Source organism: Thermobia domestica, chromosome 14, assembly GCF_964235325.1.
Source record: "Thermobia domestica chromosome 14, izTheDome1.hap1.1, whole genome shotgun sequence".
NCBI lineage: Eukaryota > Metazoa > Arthropoda > Insecta > Zygentoma > Lepismatidae > Thermobia > Thermobia domestica.
This window is the reverse complement of record NC_137467.1, coordinates 53,323,552-53,347,380: the sequence shown is the minus strand read 5'-3', so window position 1 is coordinate 53,347,380 and position 23,829 is coordinate 53,323,552. Positions and strand designations below refer to the sequence as shown.

General features: G+C 37.1%; 1 protein-coding gene across 1 annotated transcript in view; it reads left to right on the top strand.

Moving 5' to 3' along the window:
* The first annotated feature begins 466 nt into the window (after positions 1-466).
* LOC145669828 (uncharacterized) overlaps positions 467-23,829 on the top strand; it is a 106,372-nt gene continuing 83,009 nt past the window's right edge. Inside the window, exons 1-2 of the mRNA XM_081738174.1 lie at positions 467-839; positions 4,018-4,108. Coding sequence (XP_081594300.1) covers positions 467-839; positions 4,018-4,108 — 464 coding nt within the window. The remainder of the gene's footprint in view (positions 840-4,017; positions 4,109-23,829) is intronic.

Genomic DNA, 23,829 nt, shown 5'->3' with positions numbered 1-23,829 from the left:
AAGACTGCACTTATTTAATATAAAAACACATTTACACGTGACGTTTCGATCTTCTAGCCAAGATCCTCATCAGACGTACACTGAGTGATACAAAAAATTACTCAAGTATATATACACAATTCATCTCTCTATCTGCTCTCTCATTGGCCCGTTCAAACAGCCAATAAGAAGCGTGGAAATCTATCTGAACTGACCAATGGGACAACATAACATTTTACCAGAAAGAAACAACAAGGAGCAAACAACCATTGAATACATTAATTCATATACATATTTCTGTATTTATCAATAATATTTCTCCATTCTTTATTAATGGTGATACCTTTGGTCCAATTCATTAAGTTTACATCCCTTTAACATCTAAACATGGCTTTAACATCTAAACTAAACAAAATACAATCATTATTAATTTCCCATGTTCCCTAGTCTAAAGAGAAGTGCTATACTTGATACGATTAAGAGAGTTATGGGGGGAGAATGTGTTAAAGGCTGGAAATGGGAGAAAGTTAGAAAAGCCCTCAACTTAATATGGGAGTTTGGTTTCTGTAAAGTTAAGAATGACATATATAAGATTAAGGATGGTTTAAGTATAGGATCTAAGATAAGTCCGGTATTGTCTGATATCATTATGAATGTGTGGGAGAAGGATGTGAAAGAAAAGGGGAAAGAAAAGATTCGATTTTTATGTAGATACGTTGATGATTGTTTTGGGATATGGGAAGGATCAAAAGAAGAGTTGATAGAGTTCGTTGGCAGTATTGAAGATAAGGAGAAGGGAATAGAATTAGAACTAGAGACAGAGCAGGGAGGTGTATTATGTTATCTTGACATTTTAATGAGTAAGGAAGGGAAGAGCATTAAGACTCAATGGTATCAAAAAGAATGTAGTGCTGGTATTTATTGTAATAAGAGAAGTAATGTAGATAGAAGTACAAAAGTTAATTTCATAAGAAATATGTTAGAAAGAATTTCCAAAATTTGTAACAAAAATGTAGAAGAGAATGTGGAAATCTTTAAAAGACAGCTCTATGAGAATGGTTATAGTAAACGGGATATCGTTAAAGCATCTGTGGTCTCGGGGAAAGGTAAAAGTGGGGAGGACAATGAGGGGGTATGGAAAGGCATTATAGGGTTAGGAGAAGATACCGAGATTTTAAAGAAGATGTTAAGAAAGCAAGGGGTCAAAGTGTATAGAAAAGGTAGCAGAACGTTGTTGGACATGGTCAAAAGCAAAGGGAAGAAAAAAGAAAAGAGAGATCAGAAAGGTGTCATTTATTGTATAAATTGTAAGGATTGCGATATGAAATATATTGGTGAGACTGGGAAATTATTGAAAGAAAGAATTAAACAACATAAAAGTGATGTGAAATATGGCAGAGAAACTAACGCAATCTTTAAACATGTAAAAAAAAAAAGGGACATGATGTTAACTGGGAAGAAGTTATTGTACTGGAACGGGAAAAAAAGATTGTGGCCGAGAAAGTGGAAAGAGGCCTGGTGGATAGAAAAGGAAGGGGATGTAAACTTAATGAATTGGACCAAAGGTATCACCATTAATAAAGAATGGAGAAATATTATTGATAAATACAGAAATATGTATATGAATTAATGTATTCAATGGTTGTTTGCTCCTTGTTGTTTCTTTCTGGTAAAATGTTATGTTGTCCCATTGGTCAGTTCAGATAGATTTCCACGCTTCTTATTGGCTGTTTGAACGGGCCAATGAGAGAGCAGATAGAGAGATGAATTGTGTATATATACTTGAGTAATTTTTTGTATCACTCAGTGTACGTCTGATGAGCATCTTGGCTAGAAGATCGAAACGTCACGTGTAAATGTGTTTTTATATTAAATAAGTGCAGTCTTGTTCAGCAGTGTGTTTATTATTCTGATTTCATTCGCAAGACGTTGACTATGTTTGTGTGCCATTGGATTTTTTATTAACATTTCTCATTCATATTCAAGTAATCTGGTTTCAGTTAGTTGCACCCCATTGATCATTTATTTCTATTGATCAGTCCATTGTACGGCATTGTAGGTACTGAAAATGTCAATTCACTCCCGAGTTGAAACTAGGAAGCACTCTTAAACAATAAAAAGTTCGCAAGTGTAGATGAAAATAATATATACTCACATGAAAATAATATATAGAAACCTGTTTAAAATCCTTGTACGCCTTCTAATCCATTTTTAGTTATTCACGTGATCACATTCTTTGTGGTCAACAACTCAAAACTGTCTGTTTGGCCACCTACTAACCCCCACCTTTCGTTAACTAGCTACAGCTTAGTTTTCATTAGCTTGTTTAGAATGCAGTTTTTCCACCCCAACAGTCAGGAAGAAGAAAGAGATTATTCAACTTCGTCTTTTCCACATTCGTAAACCGTGTTCATTTAAAGATTTCCTTATGTAGAAGAAAAAGAATAAAAAGACCATAAGTGACCTAAAAGTTACCTTAAAATATTAAAAAATGACCTGAAATTTCAAAACGGCAAAAAGTGACCAAAAGTTGACCCTAAAAAACTATATTTTTAGAACCTAGAGTTGATGGATAACGTTTTTAGTTGAACTTGCCTTGTCCTATGCGTAACAGAAAAAAGTTGACTTGTCAACAATATCCGGGCCCTGCTAATCACTGACTGACGGGTAAATGGCAGGAAATGGTTACGGATGAACAAACCTAGACATAGGTCGTCAACCGATTTTCCCCAAGAACTTATAACATGTTTATGATTATTAAGCACCGACTACACCTAACTGTTCGGGCGCCAACCTGAAGAACCGTTATGTTCGTCCGTCCGTCCGTCTGTAGACAGGTATCAGAGGGGACACACTAAGATATAATGACAAACTACTTTTCGATTAATAGATTTAATCTTGGTCCTTATTCCTCTATTCTCACTGAAATTGATACGAATAAATAAATATATATAATCTCCGGTTTCACTGTTAATTGCAGTATAGCATATATGGTAAAAAAAAATTAGCAAGAACGTAATCCTATGGATATCAACTAGACATCTCAACAGTACACCTTTTGCTTGCCCTTATTCCTTTACTAAAACCGAAAGTGGATATCCAATCCACTGTAACATCTGGTTTAAGTATTGATCCTCATAAAGCATTAGTAAATAGCATGAAAGGATTTTCGACATGAATTTCATATCACAAGAGTTATCAGTCTCTGCGTTTAGCCCTTCTATTAAAACCGGAAGTTATAGAGATCTCACACTTCCGGTTTAATATTATATTTTCATAAAACAGAAACTGTAAAAGATTGCAAGAAATTACTTGTTGATGTGGGTTCAACATACCGTCAGTAATATTTGTCTTTCCTGTTATCTAGGGGTGTCCACAGACTGGTTTTAGGGCAAAGGTTGCACGCCCATGAGATTATTTGAAGTTAAATATTTCTTTTTGGTGTTCGAACGAGGACATAAATGTGGAGGTTGTACTGGGATAAGCACCCATTCTCTTATCAGACTCGTGAAAGACAACTGATAAATACATGGTGTTCGAATTCAAACTAATCTTTTTTTAACTGATTGTGAAGCTGTATTTAACACAGAACAAAGAATACAGATAGGTATAAAGTTTTGTCTGTGCAATATGCAAATTTCTGTGCGCCCCATAAATGACAAAGAGGAAGTGTAGGTAATACTCAATTTAACACCACATAGTTTAAACATTTTTCAACGTTGGTTATCATTTTCCCATTTCATCACCTGGAACCATTAAAAAATAAACGAATCCTTACTATTTATTACCTATTTAAAACTTCCGCAGCCAAGCTACTATCTATCACCTACCAAACTGTTATTGCCTCTTTATTACGAGTACTTGAAATTAAGAGTGTTTCACCTCGGACACCCTGTATGTTACTTCTCATCCTATAGTTTGGAAGTCTACACCATGTAAAATGAAATTCATTTGTTTAAAATTTCACGTGTATGATATTCGTTTGTATTAATATTCTCTTTCGATTCATAATACGTTCTATTTACTTTTTCTTTTCAGGGTTGCCTAATGACCTCAATGTATTCTGGCAACAGTATCCGTGGGTTCTTGGGGAGGCACTGTGCAAATTTAGGGCCCTTATTTCTGAAATGTAAGTATAACATGTTTTCTTTCTTTTTCTTTTGAAAGCAATGTTTCAAATAGTATTTTAAATATAGTTTTTAGGATACAAGTTAACCAATGACCCACGTACAATATTTCCATATTTTGTGCACGTAAGAAGGGTGCACGTTATTGCGACGAGCTATCTTTAGGGTAACGGTGAAACTTGGATCGTTTTGGAGATGGTAAGAAGGAAAACCATGTACCTTAATTTAGCATTTCTGAGCCAGTTTTTTTTTTTTTTTCTTTCGGGCACACTAAAGCACGTTTCAAAGTTTCACGACACCCGTACATGTGATTCTTTTTCTTAGATGCAGAAAAGCAAACACATAAAAATACATATAATACATTTCTTTTAATTATGGAATGACTATAAGATACAAATCTCACAAGCAAATTACGTAAGATTCTTGAATAGAAACATATTAACGTAAATGGAACTCATGACTCTTAAGTAGTAATATAAGAAAAGAAACATTACCATCATAAATATAAGAAAACATCAAACTTAAAACTAGTGAGATATTTGTCACTGGCAACTTTTGCAAAGCATATCTATACGTGGACAAACTCTTCACAGACACACTCATTTCCAGTGTTTCTTTCCAAAGAAAAATGAACAGCATTAAAAGCAAACTTTCCAAAAAATGAACAGCATTAAAAGTAAACTTTCCAAAAAAATGAACAGCATTAAAAGCAAACTTTCCAAAAAATGAACAGCATTAAAAAGCAAACTTTCCAAAAATGAACAGCATTAAAGCAAACTTTCCAAAAAATGAATAGCATTAAAAAGCAAACTTTCCAAAAAATGAACAGCATTAAAAGCAAACTTTCCAGCATTAAACTTGGAAGACAAGTGCGAAATCAAATCGATTGGCGATATTATCTTTTATTTTCTTCTAAAGATAATTTCTTTGCGGAAGATCTTAGAAGATATAAAAAAAAAATCTCGTGACACACCTGACATGTATTCGCGACACAACGGTTGAAAAACGCTCGCCTAATTTACAGATGGATTTTGCTTCAGTCAGCACATTATAGACGAATCAAAAAACAAACACTGGCTAAATCAAAGGTGCGAGATAACAATTTCATGTAAAAGTATGTCCAACTATATCGTTATTAGTTTCAAGTTTTGGTTTCGAAGTACACAATTGGTTAAAATTGTACAAAATTAAAAGCTCTGTTTACATTTAACATTGAATTGGAAGATCAATCGGAATACGACTCTGAGGAACACCCAGGCGCAGATGAGAGGATAATATGAAGGTTCATCTCACGGAAATAGGAATACAAACTGGAAACTAGATCCTGTAGGCTGAGGACAGAAATCAATGGAGAGTTTTCTGAACGCGGAATTGAACCTCCGGGTTCCATGGGCCATAGAGTTAATTCGTTTACATTTAACTTCCTCTTCTCCTTTCTTTTAAATTTTGAATTTGCCTATGAACCGACATGCTGCTATACAATTATTAATGTTGAAGTGTAAATGGTTACGACTCTCATCCTAGTAATAAGTAGTACTGCACGTTACGGTTTAGCATCGTCATTATCCATTTTCGTGAATCAATACAGTTTAAGTTGCAATTTTAAAAAATCAAAATGTATTACTGTATCAATATGTACGTATATTAAAGTTCAAATCTAAGCCAAAGTCACCAAATGATTGTTTGCCAAAGGTTGACTATTGGTTGTAATTACTATTTTTGAACAACTATTTTTATACGTTGAAGATGTCTACTTTGCCGTAGTAGTTTCCAACTAACCATTTTTCATCGAAAGGAGAAAACAACAGAATTGATAATAGTTTTCAACTTAATCACAATAAAATTAACGTTGGTCATACAGTGAGTGTTAGTTGGCCAAATTTAACTAAATTATTAATCATAACTTCTAAATTAGTCGAATTAAAAGTGAAAACTTGGTAGTTAATTTTGATTTTGAGTTTAGCGTCCTTTTCACCAGCGAGGCTATATGAGACGTGGACCTGCAGCTTAACGTGGGATTTTCGAACCATATGATATGATTTTCAAACCACGGTAATCCGTGTTGGCAAAAGAAAGACCGTGAAGATGAGAATGTTATGAAATGGTGGAACGAAGAAAGTGGAAGGAAAAGGGAAAACCCCTAGAAAACGTACGCACACGGTACTCGTCCATTACAAACACATCTTTCATAATAAAGATCTAAGACAATGGTACTATGTCCTGCCCTAATACTAATGTATAAATACAATTAAATTTTTAAATGCTGTTACAGTCTAACAGAAAATTAGGGTAGATTAAATGAGAGATAGTAATATCTGTTAATTATATCAAGTTATCAGCTCCTCCTTTATCATTTGACTACAAAAACGGGTAATGTATTTCAGAATTTACTTCTGAATAAATTACGAAAACAAGTTTGTATTCATATGTTTCCATCTGGTGGATAAATTCTCGTATACCAACATAATTTACGAAAATGTTCATTATGTGTAATCACCAATAATAGTAGTGTTAGGTTAGGTATTTGAATATACGGGATTTTACAACATGATTTATTTAGTGCATGCAAATTATATTGTGCATTCAATGAATGAAGGATTATGATTCTTAAAAAAAACTATTTTGTTAATGTAATTGCTGTTGCTTCCATACCTTACCGCTCTTAGAAATTAATATTAATTATTATGATAATATTTTTAATTTATTTATATTACCATTCAGCCATTATGATCTTGTTTTCATTTTTTGAAAACAGATACTTCAGCTCCTCATTAATAGGAGGAAATAAATTTTTAATTTGTCAAATCCTTGTTTAAATTTATAATTTAAAAGCATGAAATGTGCACCATTTGCTTTTATGTGCTGTAATACTAATAGCAGAAATAACAATTTTGTTCTTGTTTGAAATACCGTGGTAGAAAATATATGACTCACGTTAACAGATGTCACTTAGATTCCTTTCGGTCTTTCGAATTATTTTCATACATGCATGTGCATGATTGCTACAGGTCTCAGGATTACATACGAGGGTATTTCGAAAAGTTACCTTCTGACACTCAAATATCACTTCACTGATGGTAAACCGATCATGAAATATAGTGCCCTCTATGGAGGAAATAGTCTAGCCGCTTCAGTCCGTTCAAGGCAGTTACTGTTCATTGAGCTCGCAATACTGCATAACGATGCTCCTGTTCACATGACTGTCGTTGCCAAGGATGCAGTGTTAAATCTGAGCTGTGTTGCAGATGCTTAAGCCACAGTCTTTCACTGCAGCCTTGGTAACAACGGGTGTTGAATCTTCCGAAGCCACAGTCTTTCACTGTAGCCTTGGTAACAACGGGTGTTGAATCTTTCGAAGCCACAGTCTTTCACTGCAGCCTTGGTAACAACGGGTGTTGAATCTTCCGAAGCCACAGTCTTTCACTGCAGCCTTGGTAACAACGGGTGTTGAATCTTCCGAAGCCACAGTCTTTCACTGCAGCCTTGGTAACAACGGGTGTTGAATCTTCCGAAGCCACAGTCTTTCACTGCAGCCTTGGTAACAACGGGTGTTGAATCTTCCGAAGCCACAGTCTTTCACTGCAGCCTTGGTAACAACGGGTGTTGAATCTTCCGAAGCCACAGTCTTTCACTGCAGCCTTGGTAACAACGGGTGTTGAATCTTCCGAAGCCACAGTCTTTCACTGCAGCCTTGGTAACAACGGGTGTTGAATCTTCCGAAGCTACAGTCTTTCACTGCAGCCTTGGTAACAACGGGTGTTGAATCTTCCGAAGCCACAGTCTTTCACTGCAGCCTTGGTAACAACGGGTGTTGAATCTTCCGAAGCCACAGTCTTTCACTGCAGCCTTGGTAACAACGGGTGTTGAATCTTCCGAAGCCACAGTCTTTCACTGCAGCCTTGGTAACAACGGGTGTTGAATCTTCCGAAGCCACAGTCTTTCACTGCAGCCTTGGTAACAACGGGTGTTGAATCTTCCGAAGCCACAGTCTTTCACTGCAGCCTTGGTAACAACGGGTGTTGAATCTTCCGAAGCCACAGTCTTTCACTGCAGCCTTGGTAACAACGGGTGTTGAATCTTCCGAAGCCACAGTCTTTCACTGCAGCCTTGGTAACAACGGGTGTTGAATCTTCCGAAGCCACAGTCTTTCACTGCCCTATCTCTATGGTGTTTCTGGTGTATTTATTAGAAATATTGTATAAATTCTAGCATACTGACACGGACATCTTCTGTAACATCATCTATCCCAGTTCGGTAATTGTTTTTGACGATGGATGACCAGGATTGCGTAAATCTTTCAAAGGAAACGAAACGAAACGAAACAATTTCTATGGAGATAGTTGGAGAGTACGGTATATCATAGGCCCGTAGTCAAACTCCTCCTATAAAAATTGTTGTGGAAGCACTTCAGGATTCTGAAACACGCATTTTTGGATAGGGCCCATACTAGTTCCTAAGTAAAGGCTTGACCCAACTACAGTAGGTCCCATAGTTTTGGAGCTATGAACCTTTAAAATTAATTCTTTCATGTTTTTGGCAGCATATAACACGTAAACGATGGGGTTTTCGCCGTATGTTTATTCGAACGTTTTTGTTTGTTTTACTCTCAGGAATCACTCCTCTACTTTTGTACAACGAATTTAGCACCATCCTGTATATACACGAAGAAATATTGTAAAGTTTAATTACCATAGTAAAGAATCAGGTTACAGGGATTGTTGTAATTTGTAGTTGTTAATTCTTGTCTGTGTAGTCACCACTCAGATTTACACATTTTCCCCAGCGTTCCTTCACTTTACGAATACCGTCATTATAGAAGTTTGCACATTATGCTTTAATCCACTCTTCCACCTCATAAATGACGTCATCTGAGCTGTCAAAATTTTGACAACGGATTCTTCATTTGGGAAACAAGAAAAAGCCACTGGGTGCGAGGTCGAGAGAATAAGGCTGATGCTGTAATACCTGAAGGCCACACGCAGTTGCTTTGTCGACAGCACGAGATGAATGAGCTAATGCATTGTCAGTTAGAAGAAGAACACGTTTCGAGAGCATATCGTGGAATTTCGTTTTCAGAGCAATGTACAATTTGTTCAGGAGATTGCTGTAGTACTTCCCAGTGACGGTTTGTCCTTTTGCAAATAATCTGTAAGGACTACCCCACGAGAATCCCAAAAAACTGACATCAAGACCTTCCCCCCTGATTTTTGCACCTTTGCCTTTTTGAAAGAGGGGAATCGGCATGTTTCCACTACATGCTCATGGTTTTGGTGTCTGGATCATACTGGTATATCCACGTTTCATCCATAGTTACAAAACGCCCGAAAAAATGCTCTTTGTCTGACATTATTACCCTTCAAATGCCGGGAATTTATCATATTGCGAGCCTCAATCTTATCCGTCTTGCACTTTGGACACTTTTGGCACACCCTGTAAAAATAACAATCATTAGAATTTAATTTCCTTAATATCATGCACATAAGAACTAAACATATTACTGACAAAATTTCATCATCATATTTTAATAACTTCCTGGTGATAATTAAAACTTTACGATACTCCATGATAAACTCTGAAACATAAGAAACACAAGAAACTCTGAAACGTTTGATGTCTCAAACCTTCAGACACGCCGAGATATTGACATTTTAGTTTAAGTACTGCCACCAATATTTCCCGTCCTTTCTCGTTGAGTTTCCAAAAGTCCTTCCTTCATGGTACCTTAAGTCACAAATCTTATTCGTCGAATTTGAGATTTTTAGCTGTCTGGGCGCCGATCAAGCAGTCAATCACAATATGTTAGTACAAGTCTCTCATACGAGTATGTTGAATTCCTTTAGAGTGCCACACGGCGCTGTCTCGCCACGAATCAAGGAGGTTTCCGTCCGCTTCTAGGGTATTGTCTCACTAAAAAGAAATCGAAAAGAATTGCTACAATCTGAACATTTTGGTAAGATTTAGATGTTCTTCTTAGCGGATACTAGATTGCTCAGGGAAACGGAACGAGGCAAACAAAGACAGGAAAAGAAGGCCATTTTGAAAGACAGAGTAAATGATCACTGTAAGGAACAGTAAGAGGAAACCCAGGAATACGGAGCAGACCATAAAAAGAAATATCATGACCATTCAACCAGTCTTAACGATCGGAACTGTTGGATTGCACACAGCTGTTCACTCAGGCTGTTATATATTTGTATTCTCCCAGAAAGAAAAAAAAAGACAAAGAAGGGTAAAGAAAAAAGCTTCACTTTATAGTTATTTATTTCTTCTCTACTATGAAACCTTGTAGTTTATTGTGGTGTTCAAATCTCATCAATAACATTCTTCCTTTTTTACTTGAACTGTGTTTGTTTTGAGCCGCGGTGGTTCAGTGATAAAGCATTCACTTGTGGTGTATGGAGTCCTTGGTTCTATCCCAGCTCGCGCCAAGTGAATTTTGTGGTGGACAAACACTGTGTGCATGGGTTTTCTCGGAGTTCTCTCGTTTCTTCCACTTTCTTCATTCCATTTCATTCATTTCTCATCATCGTCGTCTCCTTTAGCGTAGCCAGCATAACCGTGGGACGTAAAACTTAAAGATTTCATTTCATTTTTTGAATTGTGTTTTTTGGGCGAACATATTACCATCTATACATCAATACATTAACATAGAATTTTATTAATTTTATTTTAATTTAGATAATATTGTAAAGTTTACGGTAGGGTCCAATAAAACAGTTATCTATTTATTATAAAATAGATCTCTATAATAATTTACAAACTTTCCTTGTAATAGACAAAATGTCTTTCAAAGTCCAGTGAATCCTCGGCACACAGTAGTGGTTTAGAATACACAGGGTGGAAAGAAACTATTTAAAAAACTTCTGGAGCTGATTCCTGACAACGAAACAAGCAAAAAAAAGTCCTCTGAACTTTGGTCAGTGAGGGATAGTTTCGGCGATATAAGGTGACGAAAGCGTGGGAAAAATGAACTTCAGAGGGCTGTAATTCAAAAATAACGCAACGTAGAGTGTGCGGTTTAGAACATGACACTCGAAGTTATACCTGCTCGATTGAAAAATGTATGCTTCAACCTTCCGTAACAGGGCCCACAGACGATCCACGGTTTGTGCAAACATCATGTTTGTGCGAACACTCGGCCATACACGATTCAAGTGTTTGCACAAACTTCAGTTCAATTTTGAGTTTAATCGCGTAAGCATGTCCACTGAAGCAGCTTGTTTAACGTTAATGTATAGTAGGCTATATAAATAACACCTACCCTCAGTGGCGGAACTTCAAAATCAGCCTTCCCCCCCACACACACACAGATACAGAAAAATCTTGCCAGGACTTATTGGGACCTATAAAACAATTTAAGCATTTCATATTTCTTTCCAACACAGACATTCAAAGTCAGGCAATGAATGACACCATGTAAACACGAGTAACTACATGTAATAATCAGAATATTACCGCTACTTTGAATTAGGACTATTTACTAAGTGTTTAAAACTGAATATAATATATGTGAATGGAGTTTTCATGATTGTTACACTGTTATAATTCAACGAGGATATGTATGTATACACGGCTGATTGACAGTGACAGTTCTGGAAAAATATTATGTTTACTTATTTTCCTAATGATCTTTTGATTACGAGTTACATAGGCATATACTGTGTGTATTCAAATAAATTTTGTAATATATTAAATTTACCTCAGACTCATAGCCAAACGGACTGTAACTGTCCCGAAAGTAGTTCTAAACTTACTCAGAAAAATAAAGATATATCTTTTTCCCCAACTTTGATCACATCAGGAATGGCAAAATCAGGTGTTATACTCGCTCAAAATCAATATTCTTAGGATAAAATAGTGCGTATAGTTTTCAACGGGAGTAAAAAAAAATATTTTTCTTGGTTGCGATTTCATGTCTCACTAAAATAAAACACATATAATCAGGCCTCCTTACGTCTTGGGCCTCTCTGCCGTTGCAGAGGCAGTAGTTCCGCCACTGCCTACCCTACAAAGTTTTTTTTTCTGTTCGTAAGATTGCTCTAATTTAGACTTTAGTCTGGCAAATGTCAACTTATGACCTTTGTCTGATCAAGTTTTTCACCCTGGCAGATGTTATTGGGTACTAGAGTAGACGAAATTTGTCGCTTGGTGTTGATGAGCTCATTGCTTGATGAAATGACAAAGCGAGTGTTTGTAACAAGCTGCTTGCAAAATGGATCCGCAGTCATTGTCAAGGATTTATTTTTATCTTATCAACTAGAACAAAACCTTTTGTACGAATGCAACAAATACTCCGCGTGCTGCTATACTCAGTGGAGGGATGGCGTTGGGCGCTCGAAAATGCGTTGTTACGTGAAATATGTCATGCACATGACGTCACTAGCAGAAAACCCTGTATGTGGAATTATCAATCATGTCATTGCTCGAAATCCCGCGCTTCGGTGTTGATCCCACCCCCTTCGGCCGCACCGACGGCCGCGAAGGCGCGAACTCCAGAAACTATTGAAGTTAGCAGCACAACGACTGTTGTTACCAATAGATACGTTTGAAATGGTGCGGTGTGAAGAATGAAGCCTATGTCCATTTTTTTTTTTTTTTGGTTGAAAACAAGGTCACAAATGAAAATATCTATCATAACATATAGCACAAATTTACCACTACTTATATAAAATGAAAACATGTGTGGTCAAAAATATAAAACTATACTTATTAGTGTTTCTTCCACATCAATTATTTCATCCAAGGTCGAAATACCGGGTAATTACATTTCCTGGTCCCTCAGAAAGTCCATATGGGAAAAATACCACTTCCAGATTTTATACTTGCATTTATCTTCTTTAGTTCTCTTCGGTATGCAGAACGAAGTGAATTGATTTTACTCCTCACTGACTCTCTATCCGTCGTTTGATCTATTTCCTTTATTTTATTCACTAACTTCTCATATGCCGCATTTTTCATATTCCTGTTTTTATAATCTTCACTCTTTACCTTCCACAGTTCAGGTAAATTTCGATAAAGGTCAATAAATTCTCGCCAGAATTCTTGATTCCTATTCATTGACGCCATAGCGTAAGAAATAAGCGTCTGTTCACTAGGCTTCCTACTCGGAAATAAACCTCGTGTTTGCACAAACATGCCCATACACGGTCGACGTGCTTGCGCAAACATCATGTTCGTGTAAACAATTTTCGAACGAGTTCGATGTGGAAAATGTTTGCACAAACAGTTCATACAGCGCCACACAGTCAAACTGTTTGCACAAACAGCCTTGTTTGCACAAACCGTGGACTGTGTGTGGGCCCTATAAGATATGTGTGAGGGATTCTCCAAAGGAACGTAGGGATCTCCTATAACGTGGCAAGTAATCGCTACGTTCGTTTGGAGAATCCTTCACAAACACATCTTGCGGAGGTTTGAAGCATACATTTTTTTTATGACTTCGAGTGTCATGTTCTAAACCGCACACTCTATGTTGCGTTGTTTTTGAATTACAGTCCTCTGAAGTTCATTTTTCCCACGCTCTCGGTACCTTATATCCCTGAAACTATCCCTCATTGACCAAACTCCAGAGGACGTTTTTGCTTGTTTCGGTGCCAGGAATCAGCTCCCGAAGTTTGTTCTAATAGTTTTTTTTACCACCCTGTATATAAGTTCAGTTTGTCTTAGGCGAAATAGGAACACTTTCGCTCATTGCAGCCTCCTGGGTAGGTGATAAAAGGAGTCTCCGTTATTCATTGCGACCTCGAGAGACAGTTATAGGAAGGCTTATTGCAGTTTCGGCAGAAACGTTGTTATTAGAATATGTCTTTCATTCATTGCAGCCACCAGAGATAAGGTTTAGAGAGAATTTCCATTGCCCATTGCAGCCCCAGGAGAAAGATGTTGGTTAGTGATCAGCTGTAGACTGATACTTCTGTCCACTTGTGGTCCTCTTTTTGGGTGTTCTCTGAAGGGGCGGCTTATGAGGAGAGGGTCGTCCATCTTCGGTTTCCTTCCGAACAAACTTCGTGATTTCTCAGTGTATTCCTTGCATCCTATGTTAGTGATGTTTATACATAACAATGCATAGTTGTGAATGAAGTATGAATTTATGGAGATTGCCTAGCTGTGGGGGTATGAAATCTTACAGTATTTTAATACTTTTAGGAACTTGGATATATATATATATATATATATATATATATATATATATATATATATATATATATATATATATATATATATTAAATAATCGTATCTTAATTTTATTGAACAAACATTCATACGCAGACTAGTAAAATTAGATATTCGAAATGGAATAAGTTCAAGGAAATGTGAAAATTTGTTGACGTACCCTAACAAGTTGTTACAAACAAATCACAAGTCCTAATTACTCCAGACAATTCTTCAGTCACCCTGTTGAAAAAATTATTCAGTTTATTTTCAAAGTCATTTTTCTAGTAGTCTTTCAGACTCGTTATTTGCAATCTAAAGAGAACGATGAATGAGATAAAGTTCAAACTTTACATCATAAGTATCATAAGTGCATACTTCTTTACTTTATCGTCATTTGAAGTATTCGGATCTCGGTATAAAAGTGTCCGAATTCAATCTTTATCTTGCTTGCCTCTAACATTCATTCCTGGAAGCATGGTTGGCGTTTCAGACATTCATAAAATGACTAGCTGGAGTTTAACTTCTCTTTTCAGCACCGAGTTTATGTGAGAGATGGATGATTTGTCAGTAACACACACACGTGAGTGAGTGTAGTCAAGAGTGTCTTCACAATTAGCCAACGTAGAACTATTAGTATTTTAGAGATAGTGCTGTGACATGAGGCGCACAATATCAAGATTAGTCGTCAGTTCTTCTTAGACAAACCAGCCTGACTTCGAAGTAGTCTTCTCAGATAATTTCGGTTTTATTGTTCTACGCAAACAATTGCAATATTGTTTATCTTCGTCGAGTTATGCCACATACACTTCTCTTACAAAAGAAAAAAATACTCCTTTCGCTAGTGTGTCCCTTGAGGAATCCCTTTTTACCCTTTTTGGTGGACAGACTTTGCCTAAAAACTGGCACTTCGAAGTCATTTCCCCTCGCTACAGACTATCTCTTTACATCATAACAACGGCCCTTTAGGTTACCAAATTACAGTTTCGAAAACACAGTATAATTCTTATTCCCTTACACACATCACCATAGAGAGAAAGATGAGCAAGAAGGTCATTACCGACGTCACCCGGAGCACCAGAGCTTCAGTCCCCATAGAAAAAAGGAACAAAGGCTGCGGTCCTCTCGAAGATCATCACTCATCAAGTAACATCAAAACACAGTGACAGATATTAGTTTCTTCTATTAAACCACATATTATGCTCAAATACACAAACGTAAATCTTATACACACAAAGGAGTTATGAAATTTGTTAAAGCTTCATATGACCGACACCCCAAAATGAAAGGTCATGTTAAGCCGTCTCACCAAAGGCAATAATGTTGTTCATCTCTTCTCCCTCCCTATGGATACGTGCAATAAATTCCACTAAACCCTCAAGCCAGAACGTTTCGGACTCAATACATCTTTGTGACCGTTAGGCTTTTCTCCATTGATAGAGAGGCCTTCACATCTTCTGACATCCAGCTAGCAGAAAGAAACCACAGGGCCTATCTCCCTCAAGGCAGAAAGTTCTACATCATGAGCAGATTGCTAGGGTACAGTTCCTCCAGCTTCAAATGCCTAACAGCAGAATCCACTACAAATGTGAGAAATTTCACATAAATCAGTGCTAAACATCCCACAGACTAGCAGTTCTGTTCAACACGCAAACGTATCGCCCACAGAACTGGGAGCAGCCAATGGCCTTTCCGTTCCAGCTGAAACTGTACCCTAATCTCAGAAAATCCAGAATACTTCCAATGGAATAGCAATCGGAACCTTACCAGGTTCAGAAGCCACTCCAACGAGAAGATACCCACAGTAGTCTTTCTCACGAAAGAACAATCAAGCAGAAGCCATGGGAGAACGAATCGAGACTACACTTTGAAGATGCTACCCAATACATGACGAAATGGATGGTCTTGATACTCTCGTGGTTACTAACTCAGCAGTAAACACGTGCTTACATAGATCATTGATAAACGTCATACAGGGCAGACTTAACATTCCCTCAAGTACACAAGGTGGCATGTTCATTACCACACTCAGACACAAAATAAAAGAGCCAAAATAAACCAAAAAGTCTAATCCCTCTGGCAGGAGAAAAACAGAATAACACACTCAAGATACAAACAGTAGTGCACACGTAATATATATTAACTACATCCCTATAGAACTTTCTATATAAGAAGAATATATTGCGCACCCAAACGAATGACGACATCCATAGAAACATACGAACAACACACAAGACAGCAATTGTATGCATTTTCACACCATGGCGTCCATCCACACCCAGAGAAGAACAAACAAGAATAGTTGTTTGTTGCGAGATCAAAAGAACGGGAAGGACTATCCTAAGACTACGAGTCATCGCGGCGAGATAAGGCTTCTAGCAAAGAGTCAGTCCTCTTTAAATTGATTGCAAACTGAAGTAGTTGGTGAGTACTTCAAATTATATGCCTTTAGCCAAACTCCCTCCATAAAAATTGTTGCGTGAGTACCGCAGGATTCTGAAACATGTATTTTTGGATAGCACACCTAGTAGTTCCTAAGTGAAGCCTTAACTCTACTACGGTAAGTCATTTAGTCCTTTAGTATTTAGTCCTTCAAAGTTCATTTTTTCATGTTTTCGGCAGCTTATGATTCCGAAGTGACGGATTTCTGCATCCAGGTTGGTCTTGTTGTTTTGAAACACGCTGTATAGGTTCAGTGCTAGAATGAGATGTTAAACTCATCACTGAAAACGAGTTAGCACCGTGCATTTCCTGCTACTAATCTATGTCTAAGTAATTTGATTTACCAAAAAGCCCTTTTATATATTTACTGTCCTTGTCTCTGATCGTCCCGAAGATAAAACGAGACCTACTCGATACACCGCCATCAATTTAGACCAGGATATAGAAGGTCAGAAGTTAGAAATCCAGTTCCTTGATAAAGGCAGTATTCGAACTGGAAATAGTGAATATTAACCATTTCAGATTTTAACGTTAATCGCTGTAGAGCAAAGACGGTAATATATAAGTAGAAGCAATCTATTAAACGTCCCAAGAATATATTCCTTCTCCAACCATAACTTCCTACTAAGACTGAAAATGGTAGAAATCCACTGTACCTTCCGGTTTTAATATTGACCTACAAAACGGAGCCCGCGCTGTATCAGTGGTAGAGCGTTCACCTCTGCTGCTTGGGGTCCCGGGTTCAAACCCTGCTCTCGCCAAGTGAACTTTATGGTGGACAAACACCGTATGCGTGGGTTTCCTCGGGGTTCTCCAGTTTCCTCCCACTTTCTTCATTCCACCATTTCATTCATTTCTCGTCATCACCATCTCCTTTAGCCTAACCGGCATAACTATGGAACGTAAAACTCAAAAATTTCATTATTTTGACCTACAAAACAAAAACGATAAGAAGATACCCAGAAGGAACTTTTTAAAATCGATTTAACGTTCTAATAGATATCAACTTTTTTCTTAACCCTCTAATCGGGCCAAAGGTGGAAGAAATAAACCACTTTCGATTTTAACGTTAACCCCTTCCGCACCAGTGACATCCAGTGGATGTGATGAAAATATACGACCCGCTCGAAAGAGTAATGCTTCCGGAAGAACGTTTTTTCTCGCACTACCCTAGCCAGCTGGTATAAGTTAGTCACAAAATGTATATCATGGGTGACAAGGTGGAACAAAACGATCCCTGCGGGGCTTCTAACCCGTTCCTACTATTATTAGTATTTATGTGCACCTAAGTAAGTACATCACTTTTTAGTATTATTTTCATCTCATTTTAATGAAAAAAGTGCTATGAAAATTTAAAACAAATAAAAACTTTATCTTGAGCCGGGTTTGAACTCACCCCAAAATCGATTTCCGTTACTAGCCTGTAGCACTAGCACGCTCGGCTACGAGGGCCGACAGCAGCAAGCATTTGGTTTCTGCTATATGTATGCTACGTGGCAAGACGCGAATAACTCCGAACAATCAGAACTTTGTACTTAGTTCCTATTTCCGGAAGTATTACCCTTTCGAGCTAGTCATGAAACTATTAAGAGTCGTATAAATCCTGGAGATGCTGAAATTTGTTAGTGGCTGCAAGGCAAGACTTAGTTCTATTATTTCTCCTTAGATGACAGCACCTTACTCACAGAAAAGACAATAAAATATGTTTTCTCAGTAGATGGTAGGTATAAGGTGCATTCAATTGTAACACACAAGTTTTGACGATACACAATTAGCAACTTCAAGATTTACTTCGAAAGCGGAAAAGAAAAACCTTTGTGTTTTATTTTCGCTCAGTGTTACCAACCTGAAGCAGCATAAAATCGCTTCAGAACATCAGCATTTCCCTTTTTCAGTCCAAATGTTCTACAATGGAAATAATAGTTTTTATCACTAATATGAATACTCTCCTCACGCGCGCACGACAACTATACCCTATATAGCGGTCTAGACAGTTTTTTTTAACAGTAAATTGAACCTGCATTACAGCACGCACATAAGAAAATGACACCTTGAATTCAAGAGCTTAAGAGTCTTCATCCCGGCGAAATTAAAATACCGCTAATTTTACAGTAATTGTGTGATATCTTCAAATTGATAAAAGATAATTGAAATATGGAACAAAAGCGCCCTAGATAATATTATTTTGCCAGGTCACCTAGTGGCTTTCCGTTTTCAGCTGTTTAGAAACGCGAAAATAAATGCCGATTTTCAAAATGGCTCGAAATCGAAAGCAGATAAGTGAGTCGTGATAACGGTATCTCATGTAAAATGATATTGTCTAGTGCGCTCTCCTTCCATATTTCAGTTATCTTTTATCTATTTGAAAATATCACATAATTACTGTAAAATTAGCGGTATTTTAATTTCGCCGGGATGAAGACTCTTAATCGCTTTAGAGTTCCACAAGCACCTTTTACGATCAATTAAACATCCCAAGAATATATTCCATCTCCACTTTATTGTCCCTATTAAAACCGGAAATGATAGAAACCTACTAAGACTTCCGGTTTCAATATTGAGAAAATATCACACTATGCAAACCAAACTCCTTCACGTGGTACACATGTGACACTGCTGCTTACTTATTTTCTTTTGTTTTGTTATTACTTATTACAATTTTGTTATTAATGATAATGTCTCCGTAACTACGTTCTTGTCTTATCATGTGGAGGGTACGGTGGTTTAATGGTAGAATGCTTACCTCTGGTGTGTGGGGTTCCTGGTTTGATCCCTGTCTTAGTAAGTTTCTGGTGGACAACATCGTGTCCGTGAGTTTTCTCGGGGTACTCCCATTTCTTCCAATATTTTTATTCTGCCAATCTTCCATCGTCGTTCATTTGCCTTAATTATCTATCTTCTTTACCCGTGGAACGTTAAACTATTCCATTTCATTTCATTTTTTGTCTTAACTTCAAGAGAGCTTCGTAATGGCTAGAAAACTATTATTGCCTTTTTATACGCCTTTGCCGTGGAGTACCCGGATTGGATTTTCGATATAAGTTCATGTGGTTCCGATCCCACGTTAAGATATAGGTCTATATCTTATATAGCCTCACTGCTGAAAGCAACGCCTAAATTCTATTCCAAACAAGCAATTAAGTTTATCAATTGTGCCTCCATGGTAGTGCGTTCAGCTCTATTGCGTGGATTTCCTAGTTAAATTTCACCTCGTGACAAGTGGATAAATACCGTGTGCATGTGTTTCCTTTGGATTTTCCTATTTCCTCCCGCTTCCTTCATTGCTTTATTTCATTTATGATCATTGTCACTATCTCCTTTAGCTTCGGTGCCTAATTCTGAAACTAGAAATTTCATTTCAAGGCTAAGTTCCGCAATGCTGTTAGAAATGTGTTCTTGTTTCAATACTAAGTTCCGCAATGCTGTTAGAAATGTATTCTTTTTTCAAGACTAAGTTCCACAATGCTGTTGGAAATATGTTCTTCTTTCTTTCAAGAATAAGTTCCGCAATGCTGTTAGAAATGAGCTCTTGTTTCAATACTAAGTTCCGCAATGCTGTTAGAAATATATTCTTGCTTTCTTATACTCACAGACACACAGTCTTATCATGTAGGTTTCCATTGAAAGACAAAAATATTATAACAAAGAAAGAAAAAAATAAGCTCTTACTTGAAGCGTTTAGGTTCGTTTTGTGGCATTTTCATATATAATACTTCCCCTTTTACATGAAAAATGCTTCAGCAATAGGTTATTCATGACCTGTAACTACTTTTTTTTTCAAAACTTCCTTTGTACTTGACGAAAAATGCCTTCTTTGCTTGCAGGCGACCTTTTGCTCTCTTTACAGATAGTCTGAAAGAGGAAGTAACAAATAAGATTACGGGGAAAGAATGCAGTTCTTTTTACGAAACTATTATCATTAGAGAGGGATTCACTTTGCGACAGAGATGGAAATTTTAAGAATAAAATGTATAAAGAAAGAAACTTTATCCAAATCCATTTCATTTCTTTTTTGTGTACTTATATTTTTACGAGCCGATTCACTTTCTGAAACGAGGATTGGCTGCATTCTTGAAAATGTTATTTTGGATGAAAAATTCCTTGTGCTGGTAGGGCTTTAGCTTTCTTTTCTTCAAGTTATTCACTTTGTTCTTCTGTGCTCTCTTTATTTGACTGTAGTGGCGTACTCAAGGGAAGGATTTCCGTGTTTTATTCCCCGTCCCCTTCAACAAGGTATTATGAATATATATAAATATTTACTGTCTTGAGATATGTATATGTAAACTCGAGCATACCGTGACAACACGAGTTGCTACTGAGTGTAAGAAGCTTGCCACTTTTTAAAAACATTTTGTGTACAATTGTTGTCTAGTACAGTGGTTCTCAACCTTTTCTGACTAACGACACACTTTATGAACATCTAAGACATCGCGATACACTTGTTTGCTTGGGCGGATCCAGGGGGGCGATCGAGGCGATTGCCCCCCCCCCAGAAGAGAGAACTTCCTCATTTTGTATATAAATAACCCCATCCATAAAAAGTTTGGAGCTCCATCCATAAAAGTAGCTCTAAGTAGCAGTATTACTACCGACTGCCCCCCCAGAAGTCAGTCCTGGATCCGCCCCTGCTTGTTTGATATTTTTATTGTAAATAATAATAATAATAATAATAATAATATCTACTACGCTAGTGAAACAAATTAGTTTCTATAATGACTTTATACAATACTAAACATTATTGCTGCCGCTGGAGATGTTGACTGGTACAGTCTGTCTCGATTTTAACTAAATATTATGAAATTCTTCGTGGTTTTTAAATTCTAAAATTTCGCGACACACCTTAAGTGACTGCGTGACACATCAATGTGTCGCGACACATCGATTGAGAATCACTGGTATAGTACTGCATCTTGCTCAGCTAACAAGTTATTATTAAGTTCAAATTGAGATCTAAATTTAAACTAACTGTTTATGTACGATAGGAAAAAAATATTTTAAACACTGTTTGACGATTCCATGCAAAGAAAATTAATTTTATCATTGTGTTGGGATATTTAATGTAATATTTATTTAGGAAATATGAACGACTACTGTGAAAACTTTTTTTTTGAACACTCTACGAACTCTTTCCCTTAGTTAATTATTTTTCTGGATTTTTTTGGATAGAGAATTCACTATTGTCATAGAACATATGCAAAGAAAATTAATGGATTGCATCAAAAAAATTAAAAGATACGAAGTCCTTTGCATAGGAGTTCAAACTCGCGAGCTCGGCACTCGCGCTCAACCGGGCTTACTCTCAATAATTCCCTCTTCAATAAGATATTATTGAAATACCTTTCAGTTTAATGTCCCTCGATTATGCCCTTAGGCTGATCGCGACAATGATTAAAGCAAGTAAACGATAATGGGATAATTGGTGGAATGAGAATGTCGTAAGAATGGACATACTCTGATAAAATCCACGGACACGATGTTGTCCATTACGTACTTACTTGGCCGGGTATCGAACCACGGGTCCCAAGCAACAAAGGTAAACTCTCTACTACTGAGCCACCGTGGCCCCCAAAATATTATTGAAAAACAAATGTTTATTATATTCAGATATAATTAAGTGCGTACAACAATTCTGAAAAGACATTAACTAGAAAACTTGGACTTCCTCTTAAAGAAAGTTTGTGCACGCCACTGAAAATTACTTAAATATTTTCAGATCTTCTCTCATATGTCGAAACATATGAATGTGTATAACAAGGTAACTTTAGAAACTTGATCAATGAAATTGAAAGTTAGCTCTTGGCCCTCCAAATCTACGAAATCCCGAGTCACCTCGAGTTACACAGTTAAGTTCCTTCGCAGCCGATTGCGATAAAAGACCCCTCCCTATATTCATTGGTGTGGAAGCATATTGGCTTTCTTCATAGCGCACTCGATGTACTTTTCCTTATAAAGGGTGTCTCGTGGAGAAGATGACTTTTAAAATGCCTGCCATTTCTGTTCTAGTAAGTTGGCAGCACTGAACGTTACACAATTTTCATCTGTTACCTTTGTGGTTAGTTGTCACACAGCGCCGAATAGCGTAATGATTGTCACCTTGTTTTCTGTACAGGACTAGTGGAGAGAGTAATACTCCCGGAAGTAGGAACTAAATATACAGGTTCTGATTGGTTGGCGTTATCTGTTTCTTGCCACGTAGAATACATATAGCAGAAATCAAACGCTTGCTGTTGTCAATGCTCGTCGCCGTGCATGCTAGCGCTATAAGCTAGTAACGGAAATCGCTTTAGCGTAGGTTCAAACCCGGCCCAAGGAAAGTTTTTTTTTTTAATTTTCATAACACTTTTTTCATTAAAATAAGATTAAAATAATACTCAAAAAAGTGATTTATTTACTTTTGTGCAGATTAGTACTAGTAGTAGTAGCAGTAGGAGGAGGAGGAGGAGAGTAGTGGTAGGAAGAGAAGGAGTAGAGGAGTAGGAACGGATTAGAAGCCCCGCAGGGCTCGTTTTGTTTCACCTTTACCGTCATGATACACATTTTGTGACCAACTTAAAACAATTGGCTAGGGTAGTGCGTAAAACAACTGGCTAGGGTAGCGCGCAAAAATACATTTCCTGGAGTACACTTAACTACATGGTAACATTAACATTGCTTTCTACATACAATATAAGAGTTATTTATAATAGGCGGCCATGAATCTTTTAAGCTTCGAAATACACTTTAAATAGAGATCTTAGAGATATTCAAAATGATCAAAATTAAGCTTGGTTCCATTGTGCATTGAATACACCCGTTGTCGAGCACACTCAAATTCTTCCATTGAACAAAACTAGACAAAGTGACTATTATTTAATTTAACACCACAGTCTACTTACAGAAAAAGGTCTTTCATAGCCACAGGTGCCAATTTTGGACTAACCCCAACCAGCTCTCCCTCACAACATCAATTTAACCTTATGCTCACTCGTCCTCACGCTCACATCATCCTTTCGACATCACATTCACTCGACCTCACGCTCATATCCTTTCGACATCATGCTTACTCAAACTGGCGCACATAACATTATCTCGACATCATGATCTAGAACTCGCGCTTACTTCGTGAGGGTGAGGTCGAGTGAGCGTGAGT